Raw genomic sequence first — 15,719 nt, forward strand, 5'->3', positions numbered from 1 at the left:
GGTCTTGACTCTTTATCTAATTTGCCAGTCTGTGTCTTTGAATTGGAGCATTTAGTCCATTTACATTTAAAGTTAATATTGTTATGTGTGAATTTGATCCTGTCATTATGATGTTAGCTGGTTATTTTGCTCGTTAATTGATGCAGTCTCTTCCTAGTCTCGATGGTCTTTACATTTTGTCATGATTTTGCAGCGACTGGTACCGGTTGTGCCTTTCCATGTTTAGCGCTTCCTTCAGGAGCTCTTTTAGGGCAGGCCTGGTGGTGACAAAATCTCTCAGCATTTGCTTGTCTGTAAAGTATTTTATTTCTCCTTCACTTATGAAGCTTAGTTTGGCTGGATATGAAATTCTGGGTTGAAAATTCTTTTCTTTAAGAATGTTGAATATTGACCCCCACTCTCTTCTGGCTTGTAGAGTTTCTGCCAAGAGATCGGCTGTTAGTCTGATGGGTCTCCCTTTGATGGTAACCCGACCTTTCTCTCTGGCTGCCCTTAACATTTTTTCCTTCATTTCAACTTTGTTGAATCTGACAATTATGTGTCTTGGAGTTGCTCTTCTCAAGGAGTATCTTTATGGTGTTCTCTGTATTTCCTGAATCTGAATGTTGGCCTGCCTTGCTAGATTGGGGAAGTTCTCCTGGATAATATCCTGCAGAGTGTTTTCCAACTTGGTTCCATTCTCCCCGTCACTTTCAGGTACACCAATCAGACGTAGATTTGGTCTTTTCCCATAGTCCCATATTTCTTGGAGGCTTTGCTCATTTCTTTTTATTCTTTTTTCTCTAAACTTCCCTTCTCACTTCATTTCATTCATTTCATCTTCCATGGCTGATACCCTTTCTTCCATTTGATCGCATCAGCTCCTGAGGCTTCTGCATTCTTCACGTAGTTCTCGAGCCTTGGTTTTCAGCTCCATCAGCTCCTTTAAGCACTTCTCTGTATTGGTTATTCTAGTTATATATTCTTCTAAATTTTTTTCAAAGTTTTCAACTTCTTTGCCTTTGGTTTGAATATCCTCCCGTAGCTCGGAGTAATTTGATCGTCTGCAGCCTTCTTCTCTCAGCTAGTCAAAGTCATTCTCTGTCCAGCTTTGTTCTGTTGCTGGTGAGGAACTGCGTTCCTCTGGAGGAGGAGAGGTACTCTGCTTTTTAGAGTTTCCATTTTTCTGCTCTGTTTTTTCCCCATCTTTGTGGTTTTATCTACTTTTGGTCTTTGATGATGGTGATGTACAGATGGGTTTTTGGTGTGGATGTCCTTTCTGTTTGTTAGTTTTCCTTCTAACACACAGGACCCTCAGCTGCAGGTCTGTTGGAGTACCTGGCCAGCCGTGTGAGGTGTCAGTCTGCCCCTGCTGGGGGGTGCCTCCCAGTTAGGCTGCTCGGGGGTCAGGGGTCAGGGACCCACTTGAGGAGGCAGTCTGCCCGTTCTCAGATCTCCAGCTGCGTGCTGGGAGAACCACTGCTCTCTTCAAAGCTGTCAGACAGGGATATTTAAGTCTGCAGAGGTTACTGCTGTCTTTTTGTTTGTCTGTGACCTGCCCCAAGAGGTGGAGCCTACAGACGCAGGCAGGTCTCCTTGAGGTGTGGTGGGCTCCACCCAGTTCGAGCTTCCCAGCTGCTTTGTTTACTTAAGCGAGCCTGGGCAATGGCGGGCACACCTCCCCCAGCCTCGCTGCCGCCTTGCTGTTTGATCTCAGACTGCTGTGCTAGCAATCAGCGAGACTCGGTGGGCACCCTGAGTCAGGTGCGGGATATAATCTCCTGATGTGCCATTTTTTAAGCCCGTCGGAAAAGCTCAGTATTCGGGTGGGAGTGGCCCGATTTTCCAGGTGCCGTCTGTCACCCCTTTCTTTGACTAGGAAAGGGAACTCCCTGACCCCTTGTGCTTCCTGAGTGAGGCAATGCCTCGCCCTTCTTCGGCTCGCGCATGGTGCACGCACTCACTGACCTGCGCCCACTGTCTGGCATTCCCTAGTGTGATGTACCCGGTACCTCAGATGGAAATGCAGAAATCACCCGTCTTCTGCGTCGCTCACGCTGGGAGCTGTAGACCGGAGCTGTTCCTATTCCAGTGTTTCAAGTCAGTTTTATAATTATTGCTATATGCACTTAACTTTTAAATCAGATAAGGAGAAGAAAATAGTTACGAACAAAAATATATTTAAACTATTTTTTATGTTACTCTATGTAGTTACTTCTACTGATGTGCTTTAAAATTTATTCATGTGATTTGAGTTACTGTATATTGTCCTTTCATTTAGGACTTAAAGATTCCCTTTAGTATTTCTTATAGGGCAGGTATGTTAACAATGGGTTATCTTAGTTTTTGTTTATCCTTCAGTTTTGATACATATTTTTACCAGTCATAGAATTCTTGATTTGCAGTTTTTCTTTTTCAGCACTGTGACCATGTCTTCCAGCTGTCTTCTGGCCTCCCTAATTTCTGACAAGAAGTCAGCTGTTTATTTTATAGAGAAGCTCTTGTATTTGATGTCTTCTTTTTCTCTTGATGCTTTTAAGATTCTCTCTTTGTCTTTCAACAACTTGACTATAATATGTCTAGGTGTAGACATCTTTGTGACTAACCTACTGCAGTTCATTGAGCTTCTTGGATGTGTGAATCCATATCTTTCATCACATTCGTGAAGTTTTGGCCACTGTTTCTCCAAAGATTCTTTTTGTTCCCTTTCTTTCTCTCTCCCATATCATTCTCCAATTATGTGTATATTGGTATGCCTGGTGATGTCCTGTAGGTCTCTGAGGCTTTGTTTATTGTTAAATAAACTTTTTATTATAGAACAGTTTTAGATTTACAGAAAAATTATTGACATAATACAGAGATTTCCTATATTGTACACATCTATTCATACCTATCGCTAGCATCTTACATTGGTGTGGTACATTTGTTACAATTAATGAGCCAATATTTGTATATTATTATCAAATAAAATCTATATGCCATTTAGGTTTTTTTTTATTTTTTACCTAATGTCTTTCTTGTTCTGGGATCCCATCAAGCATATCATATTATATCTCCTTAGGCTCTTCTTGAATGTGATACTTTCTCAGACAGACTTTTCTTATTTTCGATGATCTTGACAGTTTTGAAGAATACTAGCGAAGTGATTTTCCCTCAGGTGGAATTTCTCTGATGTTTTTCTCATGATTAGAGTGGATGTATGTGTTTTGAGGTTCTGGTCATTTTTCTTCATGCTTTTTTTTTCCTCCTCTGAGTAGTTTTAGTTGACCTGTCTTTGGGTTCTCAGATCTCAGATTCTTTCCTCTGCCAACTCTAGTTTGCTGTTGAACTCTTATTGTGAATGTTTTTATTTCAGTTGTACTTTTCAACTTCAGAATTTCACTGTGTTCCTATTTTTATAATTTCTATTTCTGTATTGATACTCTGTTTTTGTTGAAACAGTGTTCTCATACTTTATTTTAACTTTAACCATTTTCCCATTTACCCCGAGAACACTAGCTGGCAGTGCTTGCGGCTGTAGCGTTTACCCTGAGATAACTTTACCATGAAATATCTTGCTTTTATTATTGTTTCTGCATTGCTCTAGTATATTGACTTTGGAAACAAAAGACATCATTCTATTTACAGGATTCGGTTTTTAGCAGTGGTATTTCCATTTACAAAATGTAGTAATTCTCAATCACCAAAAATGTCAAATCCTAGAAAACATAGCATTCCTATGTATAATGTTAACACCGTTCTCCAACAGTTGTTGGCCAAAGATTTATTTGGTGAATCCAATTTTTCCAAAATACACGATTCTGATGATTCAGATGATTCTGGTGTTTGCTCTGTTTAGAAATAACTCCAAGAACAGTCTTTATATTTTATTTTCACATTGAAAATTCGTCAGATTTGCTTCAGCCTCATGGAGTGTTTATGTAAAATTAAATGAGCACTGGCAGTGAGCTGCACTTTTTTTTTTCTAAACAGGAATAGGGTTTATAAACATAGTTTCTTTTCCTTTCTTTAACATATTTATAATAGGCCATTGAAGGTCTTTGTCCAAGACTTCCCCACGGAGTTTCTATTCACTTTTTTTTCCTTGTGTATAGGTCATACTTTCTTGTTTCTTTGTGTGTCTCATAATTTTTGAAAATTGGACATTTAAAATAATATAATGTGTCAATTCAGACTATTACATATTCCCAGGGTTTGTTGTTGCTGCTGCTTCTGCGTTTTTTGTTTGTTTGTTTGTTTCGTAGCTCTCCTGGACTAATTCTGTAAAGTTTATATTCCCTCTTGTATACTGCAACTGAAGTCTCTAGTTGATTAGCTTAGTGGTCAGCAGTTGAACAGAGATATCTTTTAACACTTTGGACCAACACATTTTCCTTTGCTAAGAAACTCTATGAGTGGATTATGGCATGTTTTCAATGCTCTGGCAGTTTAAAATTTTCCCTTAGCCTTTACTTCCTGCTTGTGCAACATCTCAAAGTCAGCCAAAGGTGAGAGATTTGGACCTCCTCATGTCTTTCCTAGGCATCCATACATTCCTACACATGCATATGGCCTCAGAGTCCCTAACAGACATCTCATTCATAGGTCTTCCTTTTAAGTTTTTGGCCAGGCTCTTCTTTGCTCCAACTGGTTTTACTGTCTCAGGTAACTGTGATTATAAATAATTGCTATGATTTTTTTTCCTAACACCCTTGGGATAGGACTTTTTTCAATGAGTAAGCTCTATCAGGTCAAATAATGACAAGGCCTGAAAATGGGGATTTTCACAACACTGCTGGGTAGTCAAATAGCAATACTCTGGGCCGGGTGTGGTGGTCAACGCCTGTAATCCCAACACTTTGGGAGGCCGAGGTGGGTGGATCACCTGAGGTCAGGAGTTTGAGATGAGCCTGGCCAACATGGTGAAACCCCATCTCTGCTAAAAATACAAAAAATTAGCTGGGCATGGTGGTGGGCACCTGTATTCCCAGCTACTCAGGAGGCTGAGGCAGGAGAATCACTTGAACCTGGGAGATGGAGGTTGCAATGAGCTAAGATTGCGCCGTTGCACTCCAGCCTGGGTGACAGAGTGAGACTCTGTCCCAAAAAAAAAAAAAAAAAAAAGAAAGAAAGGAAAAAGAAAAGAAAAGAAAAGCAACACTCTGAAGACAGGACTTTGGAGGCGCTTCAAATCTGTTTGTCTGCTTTGATGACTGCTAAACTGCTGGTTTTTATAGCTGCCATGGTTGTAAGTCAGCTGCTGGTTTTCATAGCCACCATGGAGCTAGGGAGAGGGGTGTGGACGTGGAGCAAACTAAAATGACAAAAAGCTCTCTTTTCTTACCACTATTAAGCAGCTTTTCTTAAATAAATGCTCCTTGAGTTGTTACCAGCCTTTAGCTAATTTCCAGAGTTATGAAAAAGTTGATTTTTACAATTTTTATCAGTGTTATTGTTGCCTTTAAGGAAGAACAGATTTTTGGAGGTTCTCACTCTGCCATTTACGAAGATCTACTTCAAATCCATAATATTTTAACCTGAAACTTCCTGCTCAAGTAACTTCTTATTTTTGTTTGTCTGAAATGATAGGCCTTTATGAAGCTGCACCTGTGTTATAAGACTTCTGAGCAAAAGAATTTCTGATATTTCCATGCTAGAGGTGAATTATTCTTTCATAATCCAGATTATCCTGGTTGTACATATAGTAACTGTATGACACAAAAGAAGCCATAGATTAGAACTACACTGTCATACCAAATAAACCCTTTTTTGCTAATCCCCTCCAATTTCTTAAGCTTCTGGTGTACAGGGTAACATCCTAACCCATACCTACATCTCATATCACACATCTCTTCCTCAAGGGCATGGCATATAAATTCGTTGTTAGCCCCAGCTGCCCCCACTGCCTGACCTCTCAGCCCTTTGCTCCCTCTGTACCTAGCCTTGCTGCCACCATTGGAAGCTGGATTACCCTCCAGGGTATAAGAATGCCAGGGTAGGTAGGTCAGTGTCCATGCCCTCATTTTCTTTTTTGTGATTTCTCAGGAGTTCTTATAGATTGATGTGTTATGACTTGCACATAACCAGATGTCCAATCCTTTTGTTGTTGTTGCTGTCTATCCCTTTATGAAAGTTAGAAACTCAGCCTACACATTTAATTTTTATAACACTGATCACTTTGTTGTCAGTTTCTTTATCTGTGTTTCACGTTGCACAAAACACCATGAAGTTAGAGGTATTAGGTTATTTTTCTTTATATCTCTAGGGCTTAACATAGGGCTGGTGCATATTTAGCTTTCAGTCAATGTTTTTTAAATTAATGAATGCCTACATTTCCTAGTAAATTCTACAGATAAAGACCTTGTTTAGACTTCCCAACATGAAGCTAAAACTCTACACTCATATCTCTAGCTGTGATATCCCCATCAGCTTAAGAAATTCAAGTGTTCCAGTCTCTCTGTCACTCTCAAGGTCATGGCTTATAAGGTGCTTCTCAGTGTGACCCTCATTCACCTTTCCAGCCACATTTCCCATCAACCGAGAATCCTAGCCTAAGCTTCTCTGGTCCACATACACATCATATGTTTTTGTTATGCCTTGCACCTTTGCAGATTAATGTTATTTTTTCACTTCTACCATGAGAAACTTGTATTTATTCTGAAGTGCCAGCTAAAAATCTACTCCTTCTCTAAACTCTTCTTTTACTTTCTTAGTAGATTTAGTCTCCCTTTTCCCTTTGTTCTAATAAAACTTTGGACATCCCTTTCCTTATTACATTATCATTATCAAGTTATAATTATTTATTTATATATCAGTTCTTATCAGAGTGCCTGCCACATGAAGGAGCCCAAACAATGTTTAATGAATGATAAATGAATGTTTACTCCTCAACTAGATTGCGAAGATCCTGAAACTTGCAGCGTGTGTTTATTCTTTGTGCTCCAAGCATTGTCCTGGCCCATAGCAGGCTCATAATATTGTTTCCAATGAATAAATGAGGGATATCGAGAGTATATCTGCTTAACCATGGAAAAGTTAAAGGACCATCCTGACCAGATCGCAGATGAGTGTTTCAGGTGTACCAAAGTGGCTCTTATTGGCAGGACCACAGAGGGCCTTTTGTGAAATGGAAAAAGGGTCCCCATCTGGCTGGAAATGACTGTAAAAATGCAGGCCTTCGTGAACACAAAGGCCTTTTTACAAGGAAAAAGGAGCCCCATTTTGGATGAAGCAATGTCATGCCAGCGACAAGGCTTAACAATCTGAACAGAGGGTAGATTTCATACTCTTGCTCCACCTTCGGACAGGTGTGTGTCCTTTGAAACAGCTCTGCTTGTCATATACTACAAAGGACTAACTTTCTCTCTCACCAAGAGTCAGTGCATTCCCTAATGTGGGAAGAGGGTCCTACTTGTATTGAGAACCACATATCATCCATCTTCAATTCTTGGAACAGCCCATTTTTTCCCCAGGGCACGTGGTCTTTTAAATAAGACAAGGATCAGTAAATTTTATGGGCATGACCTTTGTAATGGTATATTTGGTGGGGAAAATAATCCCTTTTTTGTCATAGCCTAATTTTTAGGCAACTGGTGCCAAGGCTCATGATTTGGGGATCTTATCTAACACTTTTAGTTTCTTTAGTTTAAAATGTAAACTGGAAATATATTTTGTAAATAACTTAAAGTTATTCATCTTGGAAATAATTTAATTCTAAGAATACTCATCTAACTCTGAAAGAATTCCCTGATTTTGAATATTTTTATTCCTTCACAAATAGTGAAAATTGAGAAGATTTGTTTTTTTTTTTTTAAGTAAATAGTCAAGACAATTTCTCGGGGGGCAGCTACTACTTACCTTGTAAGAAGAGGTATTCCCTCACCAGATGACAAGAAGGGAAGGAGATAGGTAGTCTCTTAGCAAGCAAGGACTGCTGGTAGAGAGGTCCCTCAGAGGTCATCATTTACCTCATATGCTCTGTCTCCAGAGCAAAGATGTCCCAGTGGTTTTTGTGTGTTCAAAAAACAACTGTCAACTATCCTATCATTCTGATTCTACCCATGCTTTAACAAGAGTAGGCTTCCACCAATTTACACACAAGTTCTGTTCCCCAAATTTGATTGATTAGAAATAAGCTTCCAAAGAGTATTGTTAGACCTGTGTACTTTGGCCAGTTCATAAAATACATTTAAACCCTAGTAGGTAACTGAATTATAACATTAACAGGCTTATTAACTGCATCCTGGGATCCACATGACACAAGTGAGAGAAAGAGAAAACTCTTCTCTCTTTTTCTTGAGTGCAGGGCTAAGCTTTGATAAAATTTGGAAATGGGTAATGTTTGTTTTTGGACTCTCCCTCCTGAATTAGCATGCCCCTAAAATCTGTAGCCCAAGGTTATAACCCAGACCAAAGCTCTGACAGATGGCTCTCAGTTCACATCTTTCCAATTATGTGTAGTGAGCAAAGCACACAGGACTCCTAGGATGGGAAAGGCATGAAAGGACGACTGTGATGGAAGATCAAAAGGGGTGATAGATGCCTTTCTAGAGATTGGAAGCACATGTCATTGATTTGACTATCTTCTTTCACAATCATATTCCTCAAAACATGGTCTGCTTTACCTGAGTCATTTTAGACAAATGTTGTATCTCCAACTGTACGGTGATTTATGGAGAAACAGATTGCAAAACTGGACCTGAGAAGACCTTTAAAAAAGTATATTTAGTCTCATGCTGAGAAGGTTTTCTTGTAGCGTGCATTATCTCTTCTTGTCTCCTCCAAGGCCTGTCTCTCTTTTATTAATTTAAAATATTTTATTTGAAGTTTGATTGATGCAGCATAATACACTAAATATATCTTGCTAAATATTTCTGTTAAAAAAGTTATTAGTACACAGAGGAAACAGGACAGTAAGTTACACCACATAATCAGAACATGAATTCAAGATATTACATCACTATTTTTGTTGACATTGGCTGTCTTATGGTGCTGGCTCCTCATTCATATTTATAAATCACTCTTATATTTCCTCAGCTCCACATCCTTTTAGAAGATGGGTGCTTTTAGGTTCGACTGTAAGAGGCTCCAAAACATGCTATACGATGTTATACACGCTTTGTCTATATGTATAAATATATGTTTTCTTTTCTGTAAAAAAGTTTCCATAACTGTCAGATTTTCAAAGGTATCTGTGATTCAAAAACAAAAGATTTAGAACTACTACCTGAATGCAATCTCTTGAGAAATAGTATACTAGGAACAGTGTATCAGGTTTAGGTGTTGTGACTTCTGTATTTACTTCTGAAGAAATTCTGTTGTCAATTTAGAGCAGAAAAATTTTAGTGTAGCCATTTAAGAGAAACGAATGCATAGAGTTCAGGTAGACATGGTCAATAAAAAATCTCAATGTATTTACATTAGAGTGGCTTTAGAGAGGAATGATACAGCTAAAAGAACATGAAATAATTCAAAATATTGGATAATGATAATACTTCTGATATTTGTTGTTTGTCTTTAATGTAATGCTAATGTCTAATTATGTAAAATATTTTACTGTCCAGGGTTTCAAGTGCCAAACTTAATAATTTTTCTCGCTTGGAGCCAACGCTTCACCTTCTGGGTGTGCAGTTTGATCAGAATGTGGCCCATGGCATCATCACAGAAAAGCCTGGGGTGGCAACAAAGCTGTTATATCAATTGTACATTGCTCTTCAGAAAAAGAAGAAAAGTGGACTGACTGGAGTGGAGATGCAAACCATGCAACATCTGACAAATTTAAGACTTCAAAACATGAAAAGTGATACTTTTCGAGAGGTGGGTACATAAAAAAGCATAATAAGCATGTCACAGTGTAAAATTTGATAAAGAGAAATGACAGTGATATTGAATTCTCAAAGAAGCCTCATTAGGCATATATATCCTTTACATATGTTACTGGCCATACTTGGGTTTTATTTTATATTAATATTTTGAATTTATTTAGCCATTTTTGATGTCTCTCTCTATCCTATCCATATTGCTAATAGCTTATCAAACTCTTTTCCTAATTTCCAGTACTTTTTGTTGTTGTCGTTTTAGAGAGACAGGGCCTTGCTCTTTTGCCCATGCTGGTCTCGAACTCCTGAGCTCAAGCAGTCCTCTGCCTGAGCCTCCCAAGTAGCTGGGACTACAGGCCTAATACTTTTTGTGCCTGCTCCTCTCTTTCTGTTTCTACCCCATCATATCTGCTCAGATCTTCTTATCAGCTACTGCAGCAACCTGCTAAAACGTCTCTCAATCTTCTGGATAAGTCAATCAACTGCTAAATGAATCTTCCCTAAATTTTACTTTTATTGAGTTCTTCTGCTCAGAAACCTATTTTTACTTCTTCCTAGTCCTTCTTTCTAGTCCTCAGCATGGTATTTCTTTCTTCTATGTTAATTGACAGTCTGTCCTTAAATATGACTGTCTATTCCAGCTCTTCCTTCCCTCCCACCCAAACTCACCCTTCTCATCTCTCCTCTTCCCCAAACTGTTCTTCATCTACTGTGCAGCCCAGTACACATGGTTTCTTCCTTTGCAACTCTAGAGCATAAGTAATTCTCACTTTCTTGGTTTTATCCTCCTGATACTGATATTGTTGGCTAACTATTCATTATTTATTTGTCATACGACCTTACCAGATTTTTAGTACATCAGATTTGATGAATATGTCTAGTACAATGCTTCAAATGTTGTAAGTACTCATTAAATGTGTTATTGACTAATTGATATGACTTTTTAGTTGACAGTTCTCTCCAGTTTTTATGCAATTCCTTATGGTAAATGAAGTGCGTTAACTTTTACAGGCCTCTGGAATAATCATGAGTGCTGCACTGATGCAAAAGAGTAAATATCAATGGATAGAATTATATTTTTAAATTTAAATTTTGAAGCAGCAATGACATAATAGATATGAGGGCCATCTGCATGTTTACATTTGTCCATTCTTCATGGATATCATTGTAAGTCTGGTAGCAGAATGGACTCAGCACTCCTTGAGAGCTGGAAATTAGATTAGGCTTAACATGAATAATTTAATATTGCATTCGGCCTCCTTCACTTGCAAGCTGGTTAACATTGAGCCAGCCTCTAAACAACTCTCAGCTTCAATTTCCCCAACTGTAAAAACAGGGATGCTTATTTCTACCTGCCTAAGAGTTCAGAATTGGATGTTTTTGTAGCTTCAAGAAAAAGAGTGGACTAACTGGAATGGAGTTTATATATAATAAAATGTAAAGCAGTCAACAGTGGCAAGTGCTATAAGAGCTGTGTAGATGAAGACAAACAAGTGCCTATTAGCTCATTTGATGTTGGTCATGGGTGAACTTCCAGAGTCAATAATTCATCCACTGAACAAATATTTATTGGGGTCCTACTTTTTGTCAAGCACTTGCACAACAAACACACAGGAAAAGCCCCAACCCTCTTAGAGCTTACATATTGGGGAGAGAAAAATGTTTCATTAGAGTGATATGGATTGCAGTGAGTTGAGAAGGACTTTGGAGATGAGGAAGAGGGTAGCATAGATTATTCTTTCAAGAAATGTGGAGGTAAAGAAGAGAACAGTAGGAGAGAAAAGCTCAAGTGAAGTATGAGATTGCTTGCTTTATGGACCTAGAGACTGGGGCCACTTATCAGTTGAGAAAAAGAATCAGTGGCAGGAGAGATGAAAATGGTACAAGGACCAGATGGAAAGAGGCCCTCTGGGGATGGAAGGAGGAATATGCAATCAATGGTTCATGTGGAAGAGGTGATATCGTAGGAGAGAAGTAGAGATGCCGTCTTCTTTGATACTAGATGAGAAGAGATGCAGGTGATATTAATAATGGTTGAAATTTATTGAATGGCATGCCTAGTGATGTGCCAAGCCCTGTTTCAGGTGCTTTATGAATATTATCTGACTTGATCTTCACAACGGCCGTAAAAGATAGGTACTTACATTATTCCCATTTTACAGATGATGAAACTAAGGCACAGATGGATTAGGTAACTTGCCCAATTTTATGCAACTAGTAAGTGGTAAAGCTGAAACACATACCTAGGAAGTTTTAATGTTTTTTCACTTTTTACTAAGGAGTGGCTAAGCAATGGGAAGAATCTAGCTTCTTATATTATCTCTTATATGTTAAAATTGGTTTAATGAAATTATTTTTGCAAAAATGTATTTCCAAGAATATAAATACCATTTATTGAAAATTAAACTCAGTGTAAAAAGTTTAACTATAAAAGTATATATGAGGCTATTTTGTAAGAAGAACCACAAAGGATAATGTTTTCATAATTGCGCTTACATCAATTAAGAATATGAGTAATTGGAATGGGGCTTGAATTTAGCTTAACTATCAACAATAATAATTTAAAGAATTTCATTTTGAAGACAAATTTTATTTGTGCTTATAATGAAAATGTACTCTTTATTCTCTAATAACAAAATCTTTTGAAATGCTTTTTTCATTTAGAGACTTAGACACATGATACCACGTCAAACTGATTTCAATCTGATGCGGATTGCATACAGGTTTCAAGAAAAATATAAACACGTGAAAGAAGATCTTGCCCATTTGCATTTTGAGAAACTTGAAAGATTTCAAAAACTCAAGGAAGAGCAAAGATGTTTTGATATCGAAAAGGTTCTATAGAACTATTTTTTCAGAAATTCATTAGTGCATAATATACAGTTTGTGATTTATGCCTATAGTACACATTGCATAAGCAGTAGTGGAGCACAAGTTGCACTTTCCTGATGCATGACTTTGTCCTGCCCTACTCTCACCCTTTCTCTCTCTCCCCTGCTCCTTTTCTCCATCCCGACTCTTGCTGACTCTCACCTCTACCTGTGGCTGAGAACAGGAACTGCCATCTTCTGGAGTGGCAAGACAACTGCATTACCTTCACTGGTAGAAATCAATGTTTCAGCTGCTTTAGTGATGGAGGGTTGCTACTAGCTACCCCATTGGTCAAAGGCACATGACCATTGTCACCACTGAGGGAGATAGATCAGACATTATCCCCTCGCTTTCTGCTCTTTTGCAACCTTTGGTCCTGCCCCATTTCTCTGTTCTTGGAGATGTGAGGTAATTCTTTGCTTGCTTACCTTTTCAATCACCTTGAACAACTCTTAACTTCTTTCTGGCCCTTGCTTCTTGCTTTGACTAACTCTCTGCTCCTTCTCAAATTTCTTTAAAACTCTTTAATGATCTTCTGTGCCTTTGTGGGTGAGACAATAATGGTACATGGAATCATTAAAGATTTTCAAGAGTATTTCAGGTGACTGGGTATATGGAATGTGTAAACTACAGGCAAAAGAATTATGTAGTTCTTCGCATTGCACTGTAAAATCACTTTTTAAATTCATGGATTTATTTGGAATGATAAGAAATTATATTCTGAATGTAGTCAGCTCTTTGTAGGGAAGAATGGAAAGATGACAGACAAACTGGAAGATCACTTGCAAGCTGGTTAACGTTGAGCCAGCCTATAAACAACTCTCAGCTTCAATTTCCCCAACTGTAAAAATGGGGATGCTTACTTCTACCTGCCTCAGAGTTCAGAATTGGACATTTTTGTAGCTTCAAGAAGAGTGGACTAACTGGAGTGGAGTTTATATATAATAAAATGTAAAGCAGTCATGTAATTATATGACTTGCCAGAGGGTAAATAAAGGATTATGTTTCCCTTTGGTGTTACATGATAAAGAGAGAAAGCACTCTTAAAGTAGTGTTTAAGTTGAGACCAATTGCTGTGACTCTAATTTATGTGGAACCAGCCTGTCTATTAGTGCCAAGCCTAATGCAGACAGTCTCCAAGAATGTTGAGAAAAAGGAAATATGATACCATTAAATATTCTGAAATAAATTATGTTCAAAATGATCATAGGGAACAAATAAGGCAAAAGGAAGACTCTGTGTCTTCCTGGTCTTCTTAAGAAAAAAAGATAAACATATTGCAATTAAATAAATATTCATATTTTGGAAAATGAAATGAAGAAAATTGTCTATAATGTATGCCTTTTTAAGGGTAAATTGAAATTTTTTATCTTTGGACATGGGAGCTAATGATCATATTAGTTCTAATATAATGTATTAGTAGTAAAGCCATGATTAGTTTCACATATTACTTCTTAAATCATTTACTTTTAAAATACTTTATCTGATTTTTCAGTCACTTTTTCTTTTCAAATACATTCTCCTGCTTATAGTCTTCTTAAAATAACTACTGTCTACATACAGAAGAGATGATCCAATAATTGTATCATATAATTTAGTGTTAATTCAATTTTGAGGTTGCCCCTGAACTCATTGTTTAAGTGTGACTGGGTTTTGGGGAAGTTTGTGATTTTTATTGGGTTTCCCAGGAGCCCTCCTAGAAACTGTCTCCTAGATAGAATGTTCTCATTGGACCATCTTCAGAGATAGAATTTTTTTTCTTCCCATGCTTGGTAAGGTCATGACAGTAGGATTGGGAAAGAATTATACACTTATTTATATTTGGGACATCTTTATTGTCCTTTTAGTATCAGCACACAGAATGAAAATACAGACATTTAATAGATATGATTTGCAGATTCCAGAATTGTGTTTTAACATCATGCTTTTCACAGTAAGTCACATTGACACCTCCTTCTTAATATTACACAGTTGTGACACCTAGTCTCTTGGCTAATTGCTGGGTTCTGAAATTTTCAATAGATAAATTTTATATATTTGTACCTATGAGTGTATTATATTGCCTATTCTGTTATTCTGAATCACTAAACTAATGTATATGGGATATTCAGCAATACTTAAACAGAAGACGACAAAATGAAATAATGGCCAAAATCCAAGCAGCTATTATACAGATTCCTAAACCTGCATCAAATCGTACTTTGAAAGCACTCGAGGCCCGAAAAATGATGAAAAAGAAAAAGGAGGCAGAAGTAAGTGATAATCCTTTAATATTATGCTGTGTTTATCTTAACTAAAGAATAGTCTGTCTCTGAAACATATAGAGAGACTTTCCAAAACTTCACATTTGCTTTCCCAATTATCTCTGACCTTGTCCTTTCTCATTCAGAATTCTTCCACTATATGCATATTCAACTCATTTTATATTGTTATTTGTTCAGAACGAAGAATGTAGCTTTAGGCCAGCAATGGCAAACTCCTATTAAATGGCAGTCTGGACTCCTGTGTTGAAAAAGATTCTGTGGTCAATAACAAAGTAGGTCAGAATGGGTGCTGTTGTAATGGGTCATGTCTTATCCATTGTGTTGCTGTAAAAGAATACCTGAGGCTGGGTAATTTTTAAAGAAAAAGAGTTTATGTCGCTTATGGTTCTGAAGGTTGGAAGATTCAAGACTGGGTATCTGGTGAGGGCCTTAGTAAGGAGAAGGGGGAGGGGAGGTGGAGCCATCTTGTGCAGACGTTACATGCGGGGAGAGAAAGTGAGAGAGAGGGTGTAGAGAGGGAGAGAGGGAGAGAGAAGGTGCCAGGTTCTTTTTAACAACCAGCTCTCATGGGAACTAATAGAGTGAGAACCCGCCTCTAGGGAGGGAATCAATCTATTCATGAGGGAAAAAGAGAGTGAGAGAAGGTGCCAGGCTCTTTTTAACAACCAGCTCTCATGGGAACTAACAGAGTAAGAACTCACTTACCCCCAGGGAGGGAGTCTATTCATGCGGGATCCACCCCCATGACCCAGACACCTCCCATTAGGTTCCACCTTCAACACTGGGATCAAATTTCACATGCGGTGTT

The 15,719-nt window shown here is 38.0% G+C and overlaps 1 protein-coding gene across 1 annotated transcript in view; it reads left to right on the forward strand.

The window, feature by feature from the left end:
* The window catches only part of SPEF2 (sperm flagellar 2), a 203,793-nt gene that overhangs the window by 21,005 nt on the left and 167,069 nt on the right, over positions 1 to 15,719 (forward strand). The window contains exons 3-5 of the mRNA XM_054555468.1: positions 9,522 to 9,774; positions 12,441 to 12,611; positions 14,759 to 14,899. Of these exons, the coding sequence (XP_054411443.1) occupies positions 9,522 to 9,774; positions 12,441 to 12,611; positions 14,759 to 14,899 (565 nt within the window). The remainder of the gene's footprint in view (positions 1 to 9,521; positions 9,775 to 12,440; positions 12,612 to 14,758; positions 14,900 to 15,719) is intronic.

The sequence above is a fragment of the Pongo abelii genome, chromosome 4 (genome assembly GCF_028885655.2).
Source record: "Pongo abelii isolate AG06213 chromosome 4, NHGRI_mPonAbe1-v2.0_pri, whole genome shotgun sequence".
Lineage (NCBI taxonomy): Eukaryota > Metazoa > Chordata > Mammalia > Primates > Hominidae > Pongo > Pongo abelii.